A 22,049-nucleotide genomic window follows, 5' to 3' on the forward strand; every position below is an offset into this window, starting at 1 on the left:
CTTATCTATAGTTCTAAGTTCTACCAATATTTAACTATAGCCTTAAAAACATACAATAAACTTTTAGGCTACGCTTTCTTTTGCCTAGCTATGACCTGTTCTTTTTTAATGTTGTATGGTCTAGAGTTACAAAGAAAGGAAATTTAGTAGTTAGAGCAAAAGTAGGGCTAAAATATCTACTCTACTAGAGAAGCCTTTATGTAGGTATAAGAGGTGATCTCTAGACAATCCTCGAGTAGTATTATAGACTTTATTTCTTTGATTTATAGGTAATTGTTTTGTTTCTGTAGTCGAGGCCTAGTGGCGATTCTTTGTTCTGCATTTGTATTATTGTACAGCTTTGCCAATAACTAAATCTTGGCTTAAGGAGAGTGATACGTAGCTTTGTTGAAGGCACCATGTACAGGGGTTTAGTCTTTACCCCCCTCTTTACCTAGGTAGCTGACGACTAAGGATAAATAGGCCTCCAAGTGCTCAAATTGTATAATTTCCCATGGCGATCTTTCTTATCTCGTATAACTTAACAATTAATGGCCCATCGATTCGGGAACAGATAATTTGAAATACGACTGTATAGCCGGCGAGAAGGCCTGCCTCTACTACGATTGACTACACGACTACACGCCAGCACTACGGATTAATAACTATAACACCAATACTAATGGTTTTGTTAGATGAGATAAGTAAAGTAATAAGAGAGCTTACGATTAAGCGTATAGGACCAAAATTGGAGTTGGCTAGAGGTGTAAAGTATAGTGCTAAAGTAAGGGTATATAGTTATATTGGGTTACTAGTGATATACGACGATTTCGGCACCTAGACACTATTTTGGGTTTATTCTGGGGGTGCGCTGCTATTGGATTAGGAGTTGCAAATATCTACTTAATCTTCGAATACCCTACCTATAATTTGGCTGTGATGTCATAATGGCCCTCAGACAGAGTCTAATTTATGAGATAAATGTTCATGAGGGAGTCTGTAGTCTACACTTTGACAATTCATTCACAATTTATTTGGCTAGCATGGATCTAACACCGCTTGCGAATGCGATGTCTGCGATAGATATGCTTCCCGTGGAGATAATACAGGCATTGATGAGCGCACTTCCAAATGTGGCGTCCCTGAAGTCGATGGCACTGGCTTGTCCTTCTTTTTACCGCGCTTTCAACGATTCTCAGATGTTGATAACGACTCACGTCCTCCTAAACGAGGTGGACCCCGGAATTCTCCCAGAAGCCTTTGCAGTATTGCAATCATCCCGTGTCAGATCCTGGACACGGCAAGGGGTAACTGATTTTGTATCTCGACATCTGAATATCCGGACAGCATCCGCTCAATCTTGGACGCTCTCGGATGCTTTACTAATAAGCAAGCTACACTTCCATATTCATTACTTTGCAGAAGACTTTGCCTCTAAATCGCTAGCATTTTGGGCACTGGAGCATGAGGTAACATCACCATCACACACCGAGATAGCTCGTATTAAACGTGCCTTTTATAGATTTGAGCTGTATTGCAATATCTTCCGAGATTTCAATCATCCATTGTTTTCCTTGGAGGAGCAGAGGGATATTTTTTTCTCCAAATTCTCGCAATGGGAAAAATGAGCAGTTGGCATGTATTCACGACTACCTCTTTCGAGCAGTATCCCCAGGTAAAGTTTGACCTTCGTCCTCCATTAATTCACTGCTAATCATACTAGCTTTCAATGAGATCGTGGAACATGACATTTCGTCTGGCTTTTGGCGCATACCTCGTGCTGATATTAGCGATCCTGGGCACATGCAACCGATCCTAGCCCGCGGTCTCTCGAGCATCCGTTCCATCATCCTAGCAAACTCATATCAGGACAGGTACCAACTCATGTATCTAGATTTTGAAGAATACACCGACATGTTCCTCTTTGGTGCTTTGGATGCAGCTAACGAGCCCAATGACCACGTCGATCTCGAAGATTATACGGCGGACGACGAGCTTGCCCGGATTAAATCCCCATTCGTTCAAGACCCGGACTCAGGGCCGGCTGATGTATGGTTCTGGGCGCATCAAGAAGTTACACAATCGCAATTTATAAATTGCGACTCGCAACGATCCCTCCGCGAGCGGGGCTACGTTATGTGGAGTCGCACACGACTAGTTGAGATGGATGTACTCCAAACGCCTTGGGAAGAACCCGACGAGCCACCCCCCACCCAAAACGAAATACAATGGGAAGCCCAAAAAGAATCATCATATGATCGGAGATGTAGTATATATTTGTCCGGTGGGAGTGGTTGGTGGGATTTCGACGATGAGAGCAAAATAGTTTGGCCGGGTGGTAAAGCTCCAGCCGAACACCCTTAAATCCAAAGCTTAAACTGGTGAACTCCCTCAGCGAGGCGAAGGAACTTATTTTGTCACTAAGTATCCCTCGATAGTGGAAAGATCTTTGATTGTAAGTTTGGTCATTGACTCACTCACTGGCAGGCAACACCCCGATTTCAGCTCTCGACCTCACAGCCAGCCTGTTTCATCCATTTAATCAGCAGAGAAGCTTTCAATGAATGGTATTATTGAAGCCAAGTCTCAGACAGCCCATTTACACATTACTACCGTTGCTCTTTCGTTAGATTCGCCTTTTCTTTCGTCTGCTCTTAGAAGCTAGGTATTCGCTGTCCTTTTTCTTTTGCTTATTTGAGCTTCGTGCCTTTCACTTTTTATGTAGCTTCTTCGCACTTTAGAGAGCTTACCTTTCTAGAGCTTTTCATATATTACTTCTTTGCTTTCTTTATTCTTTGACCTCTGATAACTACGTTTCAACTTTAGCTACTTGGTTGGGATGCTACGAAATGCGAAAAGCATAGCCTGTGTTTGGAGGCTTAACTCGCCCTGATACAACCTACCTCGACCCAATACTGGTATTTGTTATCATTGAGCTACTTCCTATTTTTCTTTTAAGAACTTCATCTCGGTCTAATTTTATACTTATTCTTTATGGCGGAAGATATTACGGAATATGCGAGGTAGATATGTGTAATCGTCAGTCTGATCGAAACCGAGGCACCGGACGTGGGCCAAATACATCTCGAACTCTTTGGGGAGACCATTACCGAGTTCCTGGACTGATGTCGACTCCTACTCGATAATTAGCTCATTATTTTGGTCCTGCGTTTAGGGCTTCAGTCCTTGCCAAGGAAGGGAGCCACGAGTGAAATATACGAGAATATATCCGGGTGATTCCATGTCATCGCGGGGAGACAATTCTACGTCGAGAATGTTAGTTGTAATTTCTTGCTATAGGCCTTAACACTCACCAACGCCTAACTGTGCATTGATGCTGGCATAATGAGTAGTGCCAATCAGGGGAGCGTTCGAGCGTCGGGCTTCGTTCCGCCATTTGGATTCACGAAAATCCATTGCCAGTCCGATATCAGTCAAATGGACTTTATTTCCATGTGTGCTCTCATCCATCAATTCATTATCCGGCTTGACGTCTCAATGGCTAAATTCCTTTGAATGGAGTTGATCCGCTAGCAACAGCACCGTTTTTAGTGACAACGTTCGTTTGCAATAGTAGAAGAGCTTCTAGATTTGGGCCAAGTAGCTTAGATATTAAATGCCATCACAATATAGCCACATTCATGCCCGTGCTAGTATAGTTGAGAAATGCCAGGTTCACTAGCAAGTTGTTAATAAATGTCCACTTTATTTTGCAGCCACTGAAGGATTGTTCCCAATCCGAAGCCGTAGTTTTGAGCGAATCTCAAAACAAATATATTTTAATAGCCATGATTTCTGATCAAAGCTAGGTCGTACGGAAGTAGGCTGGGATCATAGAGTTCGTAAGATGGGAGTGGGATAGTAATAGTATTCCGTGAAAGAATGTGAAAGAGGGAAGTGATGGACACCCCGGTCGAGGAGGTTTGCACCCCTGTTTACCATTAGGTGATGGCCCATCATGTGACCTGCCACTGCTGCTTTGTCACTTCTGCCCGTGTGCGAAGTATTCTCTGTAGATGGAGGCGCCGAATAGTTTTGAACTTTGAAGGCCGTCGACTTCGGAATTTATTAATACTTCGTATAGCACTGCACTAAACCTCATAGATATTCCTACCGTAATAAAAAGGCGATGCAGTTCCCGGGTACGAAGTGTAGGTACAGCAGGGTCTAGCTCAGGAATCGAATGGTGGGTACGGGTACGTACACATTGCGCCCCCTTTAATAATGCCCAGAAACACTTATTATTAATAACCTAAAAGGGGAGAATATCAACAAATAACGAATGGAATGGAATAGCGTAACTGCTCAAAGAGTACGTGTAGGTACTTCGTACTTCGTACATATACAGATACTAATCAGTGTGTGTACTCGTACTCCGTAGGGTTCAGAGTGCAATGCTACGTACATATTGCATAAACAATCAACAATGCCCCGACCAGCAATTTTGGTTCTTTTTTGTCCGCAGCAACGTTAGTTCTTCTCGTAAGGATGTTGCGCTTACGAGTCGTGAGCTCCAGTACGAGTACCGGATTGTTCGACACCGTTTGCCTCCGTTACGAGTCCCCCCTCGTATTAGAAATCTCAAAATAACTTCACTACCTACTTTGTGCGTCGTGGCTGCACCTTGCACAACCAACTGCACAACCCCGTCAAGAGCCACCGATTTGAAACCTCCTGTCAATGGGGTTGAGATGAGTTGCTGCGTAGCGGCCGACCCCCTGAGTCCACGAATCACCCGGTGTCTGGGGCAGCTTGGCTTCAACGCGCACCCTATGAAAACCGCCGGGACTGGCAGAGGGGCGCCTCCGGCAACTTGCTGACTGCTCCTCTTGCGCAGCATAGGGACCTATCCAGGGCGATCCAAGGTGATCCAAGGTGATCCAAGGTTATCCAAGGTATCAGACGACGGCTTGGCACATGCTGGCAGGACTCGATATCGGGGCTGTGCTGTGCAAGTCTTTGGTGACGGTTCCTCTTATTTCGGTACTTGCCCTGCCCTGCACTGCGCTACGAATACCACTGCTACATTCCGCGCCGATCTTCCACCACTGCAACTATAACGTCCTTTCGCAGCTTGCATCTTGCAGGTCACCTACCTACCTACCTGCATCTTTATTATCGTTTGCGTTTTATTTACAAGCCAGGTATTCGGGGCATCCAGTAATCCCATCCGTTTGTTGGCTCACATTCGCTGAATCCCAACTTCAACATTTCCCGCCAGCTCGCTGCTGTTGCAGACAGCCTTGTCGCTCGTTCTCTTCCAGCTTCTTTTCCTTTGCTTCTGTGCTCCCCCCTCGTCCTGCGTCTTGAATCCATCCCTCGGCGGAGTCAGCTTCGTCACATAGCATAATGTGGTTAACTTCGTCACTTGTATATTCGGCGGTTGTCTGCACGCTTGCTGGCCAAGGTGCAAACGCTGCCATCACCGCCCCCGACTTCACATCAACAGCCTCGACCGAGTCCATAAAGAAGACAGCCGGCATCATAGCGAAGGACTTGATGAGCTTCTATACCGGCGACAAACCTAACGATGTGCCAGGGAATCTGCCGGACCCATACTACTGGTGGGAAGCTGGAGCCATGTGAGTTCCCACTCTCCATCCCACGTCCACCCTCTTGGGAGGTCTCGTACTGATATGATATCTCTGCTCAGGTTCGGGACGATGATTAATTATTGGCATTATACGGGCGACACTCAATACAACGCTGCTTCGATGCAAGCACTGCTACACCAAAAGGGCGACGACAACGACTACATGCCCTTAAATCAGAGTAAAACGCTAGGAAATGATGATCAAGGGTTTTGGGGTATGGCAGCTATGACGGCAGCAGAGACAAATTTCCCGGCGCCTCCAAAGGATGAGCCTGGTTGGCTTGCACTTGCACAAGGTGTCTTCAACACCCAGACAACGCGGTGGGATATGAAGACCTGTAATGGAGGACTTCGGTGGCAGATCTTCCCATTCAACAATGGATTCAATTACAAAAATACCATATCCAACGGCTGCCTATTCAATTTGGGCGCCAGACTGGCTTTGTATACCGGCAATGCTACCTATGCGGATTGGGCAACGAAAACGTGGGATTGGGTAGCCAATGTGGGCTTTCTATCCGCCGATTATCATGTTTATGATGGTGCGCAGGTTGCCGACAACTGCTCAGTGAGAGACCACAACACCTGGTCTTACAACTCGGGCATTTACTTGTTGGGCGCTGCAGCTATGTACAACTTTGTAGGTCCTTCACTCTTTTTCTCTACCTGAGCTCGAACTAACCTAGACTTTAGACCGATGGCAGCCCATTATGGGAAGACAGAGTAAAGCGTCTCCTCAACCAAACCACCAACACATTCTTTGTTAACGGCGTGATGCGCGAGCTTTGCGAGGCCGGCAAATGTAACGTCGATCAGCAATCTTTCAAGGCGTACCTCGCGCGCTGGATGGCCGCAACAACCAATCTCGCCCCCTTCACTGAGAAGCCTATACTCGCTCTACTAGCTAGCTCTGCCGCGGCGGCGTCTAGCACTTGCTCAGGCGGACCCAGCGGGACGCAATGTGGGCTGAAATGGACAACCCCGGGCGTGAATGACGGAATTCTAGGCGTTGGTGAACAAATGGCTGCCCTCGAGATCGTCCAAAGTAACTTGATCACCACAACGCCGGGGTGGGTGAGTGCGGTCAAGGGGACAGGAAACAGCACGGGTGATCCAAACGCAGGTAGCGACAGCAAAGGGGGGGTGGAGGCGTTGATGTCGCGACCTATTACGACTAAAGATCGCGTTGGGGCAGGCATATTGACGGCATTGGTATTGATTGGTGTTGTGGGCGGGAGCGCCACCATGATGATTTCGGAGTAAGGCCTGGTCGGCCATCTTTGCTTTGTGTTTAATGTTAGATTTAATGTTGTATATATACCAAGGGCGCCATGGAGCACGGCCACTGTGCATTTGTTCTGTTAAAAGGGGCTTATATGTGCATAGAACAAACAGGCTGGAATATCATTTTATTGTAAACTTGACCATATTTCTGAGGATATTTTGTCTTGCATCTTGATTATAGGGGCATCTTGTTCGTCATTTATGACAGTGATATAAGCTCTTCTATAGAAAGGTTATCATTAAGTGGATATTTTCCTTAAATGGAATGCCCTGTTGCTGCAAAAATGACTTCGTATTGCTTGGCCCCATTATTACAAAATGAGCGAGAACTTAGGCTGTTAATAATACAAAGCAACAAGCAAAGAATCTGGGCCTGGGTTGACCTAGGGATACAAAAATAAACTAGCCCTAGGGTTGGGTTTTTAAATCAGTAATCCGTTACTACTCTCACGGTTCGATAAAGCGGCCATTTCGCATGCTGTCCGCCAACATCATCATTGCTTACAAGCTAAATGAGCAACCAATCTGCAGCCCCTAAGGAGCCTTCAAGTACTGTACGACGCCGACATGTCTAACCGATTCACCAACCCGTGCTGCTTAACTCAAATTTAGACCAAGCTAAAAACGATCTCGAAGTGTTCCTGAAAAACGTGCCGATCAACTCAATTGGACATGTAGGGAGTACATCCGTTCCAGACCTCCCCGCCAAGCTAGTTCTCGACATCAACATCGTCCTCAGAGCGCAGCACTTCCCAGCTGCCCGAGTCGCCCTCTCGGATGCAGGGTACACCGATCTCCGGGATATGGATGCTGTAAACAGATACCTTATGGCAGATCGCTTGCGCATGACAATCGCTTGTGCCCACTACGAACGACTGCGATGTTGTGGGACCGAACCCACGATTAACTTCAGAAATACAGGCCGCAATTCTTATTCATTCAATTTATTTCCTTTCACAAGGGTCGAAGAGGTCTAGTTGACTTACTACTTATCACGCTGAAAATGACCACCAACCCTCCTGGGGATGAGCTCAAAAAGCGAAGCGGTATGAATATTACGACTCTCAACGGCATACACAGCGGGCAGAGACACTAGCTAACACCTGTTTGCTTTCAGTTGACGCATCTAACGGGGTTGACACACCTGCTCCCACCTCCACCGTAGCGAACGGAGAAGTGGACTCGGATGACGACGCTGAAGAAAATGCACCAGAAGTAGCTGCCAGTGAAGGGACCGCAAAGAAAAAGAAGCCCAGAAAGAAGAAGCCCAAGAAGAAGAAGAAGGTCCAGACCGACCCTCCATCGGTTCCTATATCCCAACTCTTCCCAAACAACAGCTACCCCAAGGGCGAAGAGGTCGAATATAAGGATGAGAATCAGTATCGCACTACTAACGAGGAGAAGCGATATTTAGATAATCTCAACAGCGACTTTCTCTCCGATTACCGTCAAGCAGCTGAGGCACATCGTCAGGTCCGCCAGTGGGCACAGAAAAGTATCAAGCCAGGCCAAACACTCCTCGAGATCGCCAACGGTATCGAGGATAGCGCGCGTCGTTTAGTAGGGCACGATGGCTTAACTGAAGGCGACTCTTTAATTGCCGGCATGGGTTTTCCCACTGGCTTGAACATCGATAATATAGTCGCCCACTATAGCCCAAACGCAGGTTGTAAGACTATACTCAGACAGGACAATGTTTTAAAGGTCGATATCGGTATCCATGTAGGTGGGCGGATTGTAGACAGCGCCTTTACAATGGCGTTCAATCCTATGTATAACAACCTGCTCGCAGCCGTCAAGGATGCAACGAATACTGGTGTCCGTGAAGCTGGAATCGATGTTCGTGTTGGAGAATTGGGGGGGTATATCCAGGAGGCTATGGAAAGCTACGAGTGCGAAATCAACGGGACTACCTACCCGATCAAGGCGATTCGCAACTTGTGTGGTCATACTATTTTGCCATACTCGATCCACGGTACTAAGAGTGTCCCTTTTATCAAAACCAACGATATGACAAAGATGGAAGAAGGTGACGTCTTTGCTATTGAAACCTTTGGTAGTACCGGTAGCGGCCGATATATTGAGGGAGGCGAGGTCTCACACTACGCTCTACGCCGTGATGTGGCAAAGACAGACCTAACTTTGTCTTCGGCTAGGTCAGTCTTGGGAGCTGTTAAGAAGAACTTTAGCACGATCCCCTTCTGCCGACGTTATTTAGATAGGATCGGGCAAGAGAAGTATCTCCTCGGTGTATGATAAGCCTAGCATGCCTATAAAGGTGTTTTACGGACTATTGGCTAACAGCCAGGTAGCTTAACCATCTTGTGAAAGCCGGTATTATTGAAGATTATCCCCCTCTAAATGAGAAGCAAGGGACCTATACGGCCCAATTCGAGCACGTAAGTCATTCAACTCGAGTCCACATCTAAATGACAATCATTAATAGAGTACACTAGACCATCTTACTTCGACCAAACGTGAAAGAGGTTATCAGCCGCGGAGACGACTTCTGAATATGTCTCACGTTAGTGTTTGTTGCTTTTCTTAGGGTGCAACAAAGGTTCATGGAGATTGATATGATAGCGAGCGAATTTATGAGCGGGTAATGACAAGGGAAAACCCCTAATCTTGATATTTTCCTTCGATTTAGTGGCTTTGCAGGCTTGAATCCTCTGGTATACTCTACCCACAGTCGGCAACTTGGCAGACTACATCTACACGTGCTTTTACTTTGGTCATGTGAATAGCGTTCTTTGGCCGCCTGCTACGGGATTGATTTTCGGCGTGCGAAAGCTTTATTTACTTTCGGTATTATACACTGTTTCCGTCGGGGCTGCGGACAGGGAACAAGGGTTACCCTTCCATAAGCTGCGTATGCAAAGTGAAGGGTACAAGATGCACACTTTGCCGAAGTTTCCACAAGTCGGCTAATAGTACCAGCAATATGATATATACAGACAGTTACTATGCTGTCTGGTATCAAATATTATTTTCTTGAAGTCGGCCATAATTATATAATAGAATTGAGAAGTATTCACGTGAAATTCAACAGAGTGTTGACTGCCCTTCCCTACAATCCTACCACCACTCAAATTACCTTAACAAAGTCCGACCATGGCTGGCATTGCGGAACAATTAATCGAGAAGCTCGACGCCGTCGAGGCGGCAGCCTTCGAGGACCAGGATGCTACGCGGCAGCAATTGGCGTTGGCAGCCCGCAAGCTTTTCCACAAGCTAGAAACGAAGGAAGAAAAGACCATGCGGCTTGCTATCGAGGAACCGATTATGTTCTCTGTGCTTCAGGCTCTTATTGACATTGGTTTGTTTGAGGCCTGGGCCGCTGCTGGCGGCGGCGAGAAGGATGTGAACGAGTTGGCTAAGATAAGTAAGAAGGATATGGAACCGGAGCTGCTATGTAAGACTTCATGGCACTATATGATGATATATATATATATAGATACGTCAATGGCAAGGCCTTTCTAATCAGCTCACTAGGCCACCAACTGCGGCTGTTGGCCGCGAACCACATCATCAAAGAAACAGCAAACGATCGCTATGCGCCTACACCCTATTCCCTCGCTGTGGGAGATAAGAGCTCCCTTGTGGCGCCAGGTCTTCGAATCAGGTGAGCAATACCATCCATACTCGGTGATAGCTTTCAAAGTCGGACTGCTGAACAATGAAACCCCTAGAACCGACCATGTCGCAGTATGTGCTATGCACTGGCCCGATTTCCTGGCCAAGACCAAATACCGCAAGCCGTTGGACGACAAGGCTAGCTGCTACATTGACGCATACCCCGAGAAAAAGAGCTTCTTTGAGCGATGCAGCGCAAACCCCGTACACCAGGAGAGTTTCTCGTCCTTCATGAACGTGTGGGCTAAGGGAAAGCGACCTTGGCCTCAGTTCTATGACACCCAAGCGCTGCTCGACGGTGCCGACCTAAACGACGGTAGCCCCTTCGTCGTGGACGTTGGCGGACACCACGGTATTGACCTTATGCGCGTGGTCGAGAAGCACCCGGATCTTCCCGCTGGGTCTCTCGTGCTCGAGGATCTACCAGAGGTTGTCGGTCCGGTCAAGCTTACCACGGACAAGATCAGGACTGTGGCGCACGATCTCTTCCAGGAGGGCGTAGAACAACCTGTTCGAGGTAAGCTCCCTCCCCTCTTTGCTCTCTGTGGCCTGGATACTATACTAAAGGAGATGTATAGGAGCCCGAGCATATTTCATGCATGCCGTCCTGCATGACTGGTCGGACGAGACATCCGTTAAAATCCTCAAGCAAATTGCCGCCGTTATGAAGCGTGGTTACTCAAAAGTACTTATCAACGATATTGTAATCCCTTCCACGGGTGCCAGCTGCTACCAAGCGGCTATGGATTGCCTTGTGTTGCAGGCGTCGGCTAATGAAAGGACTGAGGCTGTGTGGAGCAAAGTGATCAACGACGCTGGGCTTAAGCTGGTTAAGTATTGCCCAGATGGCCGTGGGTATGAGAGTGTCATCGAGGCCGAGTTGCCTTAAGCGGATGTGTTATTACCTACTTTCAAGGGAATTCAGGGAGGATGAGGATGGTCCGTCATTCTTTAACCTCCTTGTTATACGTAGCTATCCCTTAGTTCTAAGTTTACCGAGCGAGCTGAGATATAGAAGTAGAGCATAGACAATAACCAATTATAGCCCATATATTGCGCAAAGTCTACCTACACCTAAGGTGCTCTGTCTTTTTCAATTGCAAGTTTAACTATATTAAGCTGTGCCAATTGATCCTGGCTACCATGTCAGTGACAGTGCACCACATACACAAGAAATGTTTTTTTATGTAATCTATTGGTCCCCGTTCCGTGCATTGCGATACATACTGTCACCTCTAATAGATAACCGGGTCGGTATACCATTTTGAGGTCCAGACTCAGTGCCTGCCTCGGAGGATGAATATACACCAAGCAGTAGAAGACACCTGAAAGGACTTCCATACGGCGAATGGAGAACCACAGCAATTAAACTTACATGCCGAGTATATCAGTGCTATATTTCTAAATCTAGAATGTTCTATTCGTTGTCTAGAATTTCAGATACTTTCTCATAAAATCAAGCTGCCTTTGCAGGACTTCTTCTGCCCCTTCCCCATTAATGACATTCATGTGACCCCTCCCGGCCACCAGGTCAAACTCCTTTGGCTCACCAATCATGTCAAATACTGCCCTTTGATCCGCAGGCGTCGAGATGGTATCCTCGGCGGGAGTGACCATCATTGCCGGCGTCCCACGAATGAGGTGCATTGCCCCGTACGGTTGCCACGCTAGCACATGGTAATAGCTCTGTACTGTTGTTTGGTTCGTAAAGAAGGAGGTGCCAAGGAATGCTCTGAATTCCTCCATGTTATATTGGTTTCCCCACCCAGCTGGGTTCAAGCCGTCGTCAGCTACGAAGGGGATGTATACCGGGTCGTTACCAGCAATACACGAGACGCGGTCCTGCATCGCCAATGCCATAACATTGTTCTTTTGCTCCTCTCGGAAGTCGTAGTTTGCAATAGGCGTAACGGAGATGACTGCTCCAACACGATGGTCGAGAGCCGTTGCGACGAGCGCCGTCATGGCACTGAATGAATAGCCATACAGGGTGATTTTATCCTCGTCAACCATGGGATGACTAGCCATGAAGGTGAGGGCGTCGTGGTAGTCTTCCACCAGCTTGGCGGGCTTGACGTCGTTGCGCGGTTCGCCATCGCTGGCACCTATGCACCGGCTGTCATAGAGCAACACCGTAACCCCGTGTTGCTGGAACCACAAGGCGGCATCTGGTAATAAGATCTCTTTAGGGGTGTTGAACTTTCAAAAGTCAGATATTTGTTTGAAAAATCCGAGTTTACACGAAAATTCACAGCCATAGGTACGTACCCCTTGGTTCATAACTATGGCTGGGCCTTGTATCGAGCCTGGATAAAGCCAGCCACGCAGCGTCAGCCCATCAAAGGTGGGAAACTCAACATCCTCGCGATTCATTGTGGAAATTTCTTTCCTCGGTAGGACAGAACAGAGTAATTAGAAAAGATACAAAAAATTGCTATCTGAACTTCTATGGTATCATTAAATTATCCCATGCTCGTTCCGTTATCGTTATCTATACGGAGCACATGGTGCCTCATTAGAACTACCCAAGCCACTCCGACTAAGGCATAATTAGAGACTTCCGATGCCGATCATTAGCGCCATCTGCAGGCCACAAAGGTCAGGACGCCGATCGGGTCAGTTCGGCAGGCCCGTATCGGTAGCAGGTGGGTTCGCCATCCACTCGGCTGTAAGCCAGCAGCCCGAATTATGAGTCGTGATAAAGCCACGTCCATCCGAGGCTATTTCCACGTCACCCCCCCTTTAATTCAAGGGGTAAAAATACTTAGATATTATAAACATAAAATAAGACATATATCTAGATATTTTGGTTTAGTATATTTAGTAGAAGTAATGCCTAAATATTATACCTAAGCATTAATTATTATATAACTTGTAGTAAACAGTTTAAGTTAAGGAATACAAGAGGGGTGCGGGGGGTTGTGGCTTTATTAAACGACCCTAAACAACAGAGTACCCAAGATAAGGTCCAGGTATCAAGGTCAGATTAAGCTATGCCGCTTTCGGTTGTCGGCAAATATCAACTCTATGTGCTTGCTATAAAACAGCGTCGGGCATGTCGTTCAAGGTTTACTAGCTTACCATTCATGGTTAGACGTGTTCTTGAACCCAGGACGCTCGAATAGATTATGACCCAGTCGATGTTTGTCTTGTCTTTATAAAGGTTGCCCTTTATCATTTAACGATAGTTCCGTGCCCGTGGTCGTCGCATTCGAGCATCTAAAGTGTTGCCCCTCCAGCTCCCGCCTCGCCTCGCCTCGCCATTGCTCAAAAACAAAATGACCACTGTGAATGGCAATACTCTCATCCAGGATGCTCCTGAACCTATCGCCATTGTCTCCGCAGCCTGTCGATTACCAGGGCATGTAAACAGCCCACACAAGCTATGGCAGCTGCTTCAGTCCGGCGGCATCGCCGTGTCCAATATTGTGCCAAAATCTAGATTTCGTAGCGAGGGTCATTTCGACGGGTCGGGTAAACCTGGCACCATGAAAGCCCTCAGCGGCATGTTCATAGAGGACATTGATCCCGCCATCTTCGATGCCTCGTTTTTCAACCTCACCCGGGCTGATGCCATTGCCATGGAACCCCAGCAACGACAGCTCCTCGAAGTCATATATGAATGCTTCGAGAATGGTGGGATACCGATTGAGGAGGTAAGCGGGAAACAAATAGGCTGTTTTGTGGGCAGTATGAATGCCGGTAAGAGCTCTTGGATAGTCAAATCTATACTTACTATGTCAAAGATGAGCTGTAATGCTAATAATTTCTTCAGACTATCACGATATGCAAAATCGAGACCCTGAGCAAAGGACGCTAGGCATGACCGCTGGATCGGGTCGTACAATGCTAAGTAACAGAATTAGCCACTTTTTCAACCTTCAAGGGGCTAGGTGAGCTACACAAGATGAGCGGATAAATACATCGATTATTGGACCGTAGCTAATACCTCCATGATTTTCACAGTGTCACAGTTGATACGGCATGCTCTAGCGGGCTTGTGGGATTAGATATAGCGTGCCAGAATCTCCGAGCGGGGACCCTGGCCGGCGCGGTTGTGGCGGGTGTCAACTTGTGGCTATCACCGGAACACACCGAAGAAAGGGGAACTATGCGAGCCGCGTATTCATCTAGCGGCAAGTGTCACACCTTTGATGTCAAGGCTGATGGCTACTGCAGAGCTGAGGCGGTTAATGCTGTATATCTAAAGCGTCTGTCGGACGCTATAAGGGACGGGGATCCTATCCGCGCAGTGATCCGCGGGACGGCGAATAATAGCAATGGATGGACCCAAGGGATCAACAGTCCTAGCGCCGAAGCTCAAGCTGCTGTGATCCGTGCCGCCTACAACGATGCCGGTATCGATAGTAGCCGCTACGCTGAGACGGGGTACCTCGAGTGCCATGGCACAGGGACACCCGCCGGGGATCCCCTTGAGGTAAAGGGTGCGGCGTCCGTCCTCGCTCATATGCGTCCTCAATCAAATCCCTTGATCATCGGCTCGGTTAAGAGTAATATTGGACACTCGGAGCCAGGAGCAGGGCTCTCAGGGCTCATCAAGGCAATGCTAGCTGTCGAGGAGGGCAAGATCCCCGGAAACCCAACATTTTTCACCCCAAGCCCTAATATCGACTTCGACGGCCTGCGAGTACGTGCCACGCGGCCAGGCATTGCGTGGCCAAGAGAATTGAACCACTACCGCCGTGCAAGCGTCAATTCCTTCGGATTTGGCGGTTCCAATGCACATGCCATATTGGATAACGCAGAACACTATATTCAACAACACGGGACATCACTCAAGATATCTAGTCCTTATGTTAGCTCCTATCTGAAAATGTCTGACATGCTATCCGGAAACCGAGCATCGAAAACAGCCGCGCAGCGTCCCCAAGTATTGGTTTTCTCGGCCAATGATGACAACTCCTTAAAACGCCAAATAGAGATGGTCTCGGCCCATCTCCTCAATCCTCGAGTGAAGGTTAAGCTTTCTGATCTCAGTTATACACTCTCCAATCGGCGATCGCGTCACTTCTGTCGCGCCTTCGTGCTGAGCTACCCGACAAAGACCGGCCATGCTAGTAAGATACGAATGGACTGGGCTCGGTTTGCCAAGATACGGCAAGATGCACTGAGAATTGGCTTCGTGTTCACGGGTCAGGGTGCGCAATGGTCGCAAATGGGCGCGGAGCTTGTGAGGATGTTCCCAGAGACGGCCAAACCAGTACTCGAAGAGTTGGATGGCGTTCTGCAGGAACTACCAGCAGGCATCAAACCAGAATGGTCGCTGCTTGAAGAGCTGACTGAGCCTCGTTCCTCTGAGCACCTTAGCAAGCCAGAGTTCTCACAGCCTCTCGTAACAGCGCTGCAGCTAGCACAATTAGCCGTACTTGAGTCTTGGAATGTGCGAGCAGAAGTCGTTGTAGGCCATTCTTCCGGCGAGATTGCAGCTGCGTGCAGCGCCGGGCTCATGACACCCAGGCAGGCTATTCTTGCCGCGTATTTCCGAGGACTCGCGAGTAAAGATGCTATAGCAACTAGTCCGAAGGGGATGTTGGCCGTTGGACTGGGTGCAAAGGATGTGCAGCCATATATTGATGCCGCGAAGATCGGTGGGGAAGATGTAGTTATTGCTTGCTATAACAGTCCTGCCAGTGTCACTCTTTCCGGACCATCCTCATTGCTGGCAGAACTGGAAGGGACTATAAAGGCCGATGGGCACGCTGCACGAATACTGCGAGTCGAGGTAGCGTACCACTCGCATTTTATGAGTAAGATAGCCAACCGCTACGAGGACTTGCTCGAGGTACACGGCGGGCTTGAGGATATCGGCAAAGGTGACTGTAGTTTGAAGAGTATGGTCTCATCTGTGACTGAGGATACAATCACTAGAGCGGAAGTTTGCAACGCCGCATACTGGAAGGCGAATATGATGTCGCCCGTCCGATTCGAGGGGGCATGCACGAAGATGGTTACCGATGAGCGCCTCGCCGCCAACTTCCTCATCGAACTTGGACCAAGTAATACGCTTGCAGGACCAATTTCGCAGATCGTCAAGGGAGTTAAAAAAGACCACCTCACATATACCGCGGCTAACAAACGTGGCCAAGAAGAGAGTTCTCGTGCAATTTTCGACATTGCGGGCCAGTTGTTCTTGCACAACGCCGAATTTTCACTTAGAAACGTGAACAACGATGAGACCATAAAGGAGGCGGTGAAGCCGGCAGTTGTCGTCGACCTACCTAACTATCAGTGGAACCACTCTACCGAATATTGGGACGAGTCTTTGGCTAGCAAAAACTGGAGGTTCAAGAAATTCCCAGCACATGATCTGCTCGGTAGCAAAGCCCTTGGGACGCTATGGCAGAGCCCTTCGTGGTACAAACTGCTCCGTCTGTCAGATGTGCCCTGGCTGCGGGATCACCAGATCGGTTCCGAGATACTCTTCCCTGCGGCTGGATATATGGCCATGGCTATGGAGGCTGTTCGCCAAACCGTCTTCTCGACTGCCACAGATCAAGACAAGGCTTTTTTGAAAGCAAGGGATTACCATTATTGCCTTCGAGATGTACGGTTTCCTCGAGGATTGGTGCTTGAGGACGATGTTGAGGCCCATATCATGCTCTTGCTGGTTCCCATGGCAAAATTGGGCCAAGGATGGTGGGAATATAAAGTAATGTCTCTCGCAGAATCGGATTCAATAGCATCATCATCGTCTGCCCCATCCCCTGAAAAATGGAATCTCAACTCCACCGGATTAGTTCGACTGGAGCTGAATCCCGACGCCCCATTGCCTCGGGCACCGGAGGGTACCTGCAACTTGCCTTTGGAAAATCCGACGGCTGGACAGCTGTGGTACAAGTCCATGAGGGACGCTGGATACTCGTATGGTCCCAAATTTCAGAAACTGTTAGCCGTTGAGGGTTCAGAAGGTAAAACAAGCTCGCGCTCTCTAATATCGTTGGAGCCGCCACGATCCAAGTGGGAACCGCAATCCGAGTACCCGCTGCACCCGGCGCCTCTCGACAGCTGCTTACAGAGCATGTTCACCTCGCTCCATTGTGGCACTCGCAGTAATTTGGACAAAGTGCTTGTGCCAAGAAGCATCAATGAACTGGTTGTCTCTGGACATACATGGCGTTCAGGGGAGGCTGTATCTGTGACCACGTCGAAGAGTGGGTGGGGAGACGCGTCTCTATACGATCCCGCCAGTGGATCGCTAATTATGCATCTCACAGGCCTTTCCTTTTCTCCGATGATGGACAGCCGAGATAGTGTTTATATGGCACACATGTATACTCAGTTAACGTGGAAGCCTGACTTGAAACACCTAGACACAGATGAGAAGCTCCAGCAAGCGCTATCTAGTGTTGCTAACAATGATGAATCTCATGTCCAAGAGATTCTAGATTTAGCAGCACACAAGTCGCCAAACTTGAGGGTTCTGGAATTCAACCTCGTGCCTGGTAACACAGAATCTCTGTGGCTTGTGGATTCAACAGCACGCCCTATTCGCGCTGCCATGACTGAATTCCATTTTGCTTCCAACAGCGCCGAGACTGTGCTCACCGCCCAAGAGCTGTATTCAGAATGGCCAGCGGGGCGGGGTGCACGCTTCAGTGTGCTTGACCCCTTCAGCAAAACCTTCTCCCTACCAATGGGGAGTTCCAAGTTTGATCTTGTGGTAATCAGGTGGTCTCAGCACGGTTCCACTCGCGGACTCGATACTTTAGCCAGCAACTTGCCTCGTCTTCTTTCCAAAGGCGGCAATTTGATTCTCTATGATGCCGAACAGCCCGGTCCATCAGAAAGCAAAGGATTAGTGAACGGAAATAACCCCGTCCACGCCTTGGAACGGCTGAATATCACTAAAATTCGCCAGACGGTAACCGGAAGCTCCATCGTTGCAGAAGTTGGCACTGGACAGATTGACTCGCCCAACGACGACAAGGGAGTCGTTCTGGTGCATTTCTCGCCCGAGTGCTCAACAGCGATTTCGAAAATAGCTTCACAGCTTCGAACAGGTGGCTGGGACCTCACCGAGCTTTACATTGATGGCAAATCAGGTCCTGGGCTTGCGGCACTACCCTCCAGATCTACTGTGCTGGTTCTCGACGAAATTGTTCGGCCTCTACTCGCCACCGCAACTGAAGTGGAATGGACGGGTCTTCAGACTGTGATAGACAAAGAGTGCGACTTGCTGTGGGTGACGCAAGGCGCGCAAATAAAGCCCACTGTGCCACTCAACGCCGTTGCCCATGGCATCTTCCGTACCGTCCGCGTGGAGATACCCATGATTCGCATCGTGACTCTGGACGTCGAGTCTGCTGCCACAGAAAGCTTAACCACCAACATCAATGCCATCGATGTGGGCTTAAGAGAACTCAAATCAATGAGGACCAGTTCCCTCCCAGCGGAGGGCGAGATCGCTGAACGTCACGGCCTGCTACATCTCAGCCGGGTACTACCTGACGAAGGGGTAAATAAACGCAAGGCCGAAGACAACTCAGGGGGTCCACCGCCCGTCATGACCGATTTTCACCACTCCAAGACGACAATCCGCGTGGTCACCGACCGGCCGGGCAGTTTGGAGGCATTGCATTTTGCAGAGGATGAACTGGGCGGATCCGAGGCGCAAGTAATGGGGCCAGATCAGATCGTGGTGGAGCTCTTCGCCTCCGGTTGCAATTACCAAGACGTGGTGGATGCGAATTCGAAGTCGAAGTCGGAGAGACGCGGCTACGAGGGCGCTGGCGTGGTCGTCCGTGTAGGCGACGCTGTTCCTGCTGCGAGTGTCGCCCACCGCGTCGGCCAGCGCGTGGCAGTGTTCGGCCAGGGCTGCTTCGCCAACCGCGTCGCCGTCTCGCCCAAAGCTTGCTTCGCCGTGCCTGATGATATTCCCTTCCAGGACGCAGCGACATTGCCAGTCGCCTTTCTGACGGCCATATACGCCCTCCGTCACCTGGCGCGTTTGCAGAAGGGCCAGCGTGTGTTGATCCATTCGGCTTGCGTAGACGTCGGGGTCGCGTGCATCCGGCTCAGCCAGCGCTTGAACTGTGATATCTTTGCGACCGTGGACAGCCCAGAACAGCGCCAGTTCCTGGCCAACGAGGTGGGATTGCCGGAGGATCGTATTCTCTCGTCCGAACCTACAGCTCTCCCTCGCGTAGCGCGTGAGGCCACTAGGGGCCATGGCCTTGATGTTATTATCAGCCAGTCTACAAATGCTAACCTAGACTATGAGAACTCGCGGTTGCTTGCTCCGGGTGGGACGCTCGTTCGGATAGCAAATGGGGGCGCCGATGCTGGCAATTTGCTGTCCACGGACTCGTTTGCTGCGAATTGTTCTTTCCAGAGCTTAGATATAACAACTTTGCCACTAGAGACCATCGCATCGTAAGTGGATCCTCTCTTGACCGCCGACTTATCTTCCGCCCAGCTAATACATGTACCTATGTTTCCAGAGTTTTAACAGAGCTGTCTCAGCTCATCGCAGGAGGCTACATCGAGCCAATATCACCATGCAAAGCTCTGGGATACGGGGAGATCCCCGAGGCTTTACGACTGATTCGAGAAGGAAATCAGATTGGAAAGATTGTTATTTCGGACGACCTGGGCACGAAGCTTGCTGTTTCGGTAAGGCCTACTCTCACCTGGACCATGGCATGGATTGATTTCAGTTCCTAACTCCTCTAGACCCGGCCCGCAACATACTCGGTAAAGTCGCTTCTCAATCCTAATCAGGCTTATCTCTTTGTGGGAGGTTTGAAAGGTATCTGTGGTAGCCTTGCCATCCATCTGGCTTCCCAGGGGGCTAAGCACATTGCCATCATGTCCCGCAGCGGCTATCAAGACAATGTGTCGCAGAGCATTGCTCGCAACATTAGAGCCCTGGGTTGTTCTCTTGACTTGATTCAAGGCGACGTCAACTCGGTCAGCGATGTAAGGCGCTGCTTCGCTGAAATTTCAGTCCCCGTTGGTGGAATCATCCAAGGCGCCGCCGTATTCAGGGTAAGGCATCACTCTAGGGCCATTCTTCAGTATGCAACCAGCACTGACCCAGCATCAAAATTTAGGACCGAACCTTTGAATCCATGTCCCACGCGGACTACCACGCGGCGTTATCATGCAAGGTGACAGGCACGTCTAATCTGCACTTCATCTCCATTGAGACAAAGCAACCAATTACATTCTTTACCATGCTATCCTCCATCTCCGGTGTGGTAGGCCAAAAGGGGCAGTCCAACTACGCTGGGGGTAATGCATTCGAGGACGCCTTTGCGGAGTACCGCCGCTCCTCAGGGTTGCCCGCTATCAGCATCGATCTCGGACCTATAGAAGATGTTGGCGTCATGTACGGCAACGATGATCTACAGAGCAGGTTCGATGGCAGCACGTTGTTTGGAATCAACGAGGGCTTGTTGCGCCGAATCTTCGACTATTCTTTCCTGCAGCAACACCCAGTCCCCCACCACCGGCTCAACCACGCCAGCCATGGCCAGATGATAACCAGTCTGGTCGTTCCCCAGCCGGAAGATAGCGAGCTGCTCGGAGATGTGCGTTTCAAGGCCTTACGCGTACTCAGTGCGGATCGCTCACGTTCGCGAGGGAATTCTGGCAAAGATAATGAGGTCCAGATCTTGTTGCAACTCACACAATCCAGCGATCCTGATCGTGCAGCCGTGCGGTCGGCAGCTGTCACGGCTGTGGGTGCGCGGTTAGCAAAGCAGCTACGCTTAACCGTTGCGCTAGATCCAGCACGACCCCTATTGCAGTACGGCATGGACTCGCTTGCGGCGGTAGAGCTACGGAACTGGGTGCGTATGATATTGGGAGTAGAGCTCACTACACTTGATGTGGCCAACGCGGCAAGTTTGGGAGAGCTGTGTGATAAAGTGACGGGGAAAATGAGGATTTCTTGGTAAAAGGTTTTCTATATGGGTGGTGAAATTAGGAGATTTAGTACATATTTAATATCAAATATTTCCACTTTAAATGAGATTTAGGTAGTTCCCTCATCTAGTTGTGTTCTCGAGTGATAGATAAGTGTGTATAATCCTTTACATAACAGTAGCATTATTTTCTCTGCTCTATTTGGAGACAAGAACTTGGTCATAATATAAGCTAATAAGCTACTATTCATTCCTGGATATTCCTTGAGGTAGAAAGAATGAGGTAAAGCCATTCGTGACTCGAGACATAGTTCCCAAGAAATGAAACGGACTAAAATCCCAATCAAACTAGTATCATAAAATAGCGTAGCATATGGAGACGCATATGGAGATATTGAGGCAGAAGATACGCTAGTCCTAAACAAGTCTACACTCCGAAGATCGACGAGCGCAACATCCGAATACATAGTAGCCACTCAGGATGCAGCTAGCGTATTCGCCGCATCTACAAGTAAAGACCATTGTTGCTGGTATACATGTAGCTATGAACGGACTTCGAAATTTCTAGTGGGAGGTTTTTAATAATAAAGTGCTAGGCTCTCTCGACCATTGTTGCTCCCCGAAGGTGAACCTGACTTACCTTAAATCTTGACCAAGGCAAATAAATG

General features: G+C 48.8%; 6 protein-coding genes across 6 annotated transcripts; 5 read left to right on the forward strand and 1 right to left on the reverse strand.

The window, feature by feature from the left end:
- Positions 1-926: 926 nt before the first annotated feature.
- BP5553_09807 (Uncharacterized protein) lies at positions 927-2,343 on the forward strand (the record flags this gene model as incomplete). Its single annotated transcript, XM_032018430.1, has 2 exons — positions 927-1,479; positions 1,703-2,343. 2 exons carry the CDS (start codon positions 927-929, stop codon positions 2,341-2,343), a joined length of 1,194 nt encoding a protein of 397 aa, XP_031865267.1.
- A 2,985-nt stretch (positions 2,344-5,328) lies between these two features.
- On the forward strand, positions 5,329-6,835 carry BP5553_09808 (putative mannan endo-1,6-alpha-mannosidase DCW1; the record flags this gene model as incomplete). Its single annotated transcript, XM_032018431.1, has 3 exons — positions 5,329-5,561; positions 5,633-6,212; positions 6,266-6,835. The coding sequence occupies 3 exons, from the start codon at positions 5,329-5,331 to the stop codon at positions 6,833-6,835; spliced, it is 1,383 nt and encodes a 460-aa protein (XP_031865268.1).
- A 1,024-nt stretch (positions 6,836-7,859) lies between these two features.
- On the forward strand, positions 7,860-9,369 carry BP5553_09809 (Methionine aminopeptidase 2-3; the record flags this gene model as incomplete). Its single annotated transcript, XM_032018432.1, has 4 exons — positions 7,860-7,902; positions 7,974-9,106; positions 9,169-9,255; positions 9,313-9,369. The coding sequence occupies 4 exons, from the start codon at positions 7,860-7,862 to the stop codon at positions 9,367-9,369; spliced, it is 1,320 nt and encodes a 439-aa protein (XP_031865269.1).
- Positions 9,370-9,970: 601 nt separating this feature from the next.
- On the forward strand, positions 9,971-11,381 carry BP5553_09810 (Uncharacterized protein; the record flags this gene model as incomplete). The annotated part of the gene is made up of 4 exons (XM_032018433.1): positions 9,971-10,271; positions 10,352-10,481; positions 10,549-11,009; positions 11,071-11,381. 4 exons carry the CDS (start codon positions 9,971-9,973, stop codon positions 11,379-11,381), a joined length of 1,203 nt encoding a protein of 400 aa, XP_031865270.1.
- Positions 11,382-11,920: 539 nt separating this feature from the next.
- On the reverse strand, positions 11,921-12,865 carry BP5553_09811 (Uncharacterized protein; the record flags this gene model as incomplete). Its single annotated transcript, XM_032018434.1, has 2 exons — positions 11,921-12,691; positions 12,761-12,865. 2 exons carry the CDS (start codon positions 12,863-12,865, stop codon positions 11,921-11,923), a joined length of 876 nt encoding a protein of 291 aa, XP_031865271.1.
- A 905-nt stretch (positions 12,866-13,770) lies between these two features.
- Positions 13,771-21,949, forward strand: BP5553_09812 (Lovastatin nonaketide synthase; the record flags this gene model as incomplete). The annotated part of the gene is made up of 8 exons (XM_032018435.1): positions 13,771-14,194; positions 14,268-14,385; positions 14,459-19,885; positions 19,954-20,125; positions 20,186-20,500; positions 20,566-21,410; positions 21,747-21,892; positions 21,924-21,949. 8 exons carry the CDS (start codon positions 13,771-13,773, stop codon positions 21,947-21,949), a joined length of 7,473 nt encoding a protein of 2,490 aa, XP_031865272.1.
- Positions 21,950-22,049: the final 100 nt, after the last annotated feature.

The sequence above is a fragment of the Venustampulla echinocandica genome (assembly GCF_003357145.1).
Source record: "Venustampulla echinocandica strain BP 5553 chromosome Unknown scaffold_12, whole genome shotgun sequence".
Lineage (NCBI taxonomy): Eukaryota > Fungi > Ascomycota > Leotiomycetes > Helotiales > Pleuroascaceae > Venustampulla > Venustampulla echinocandica.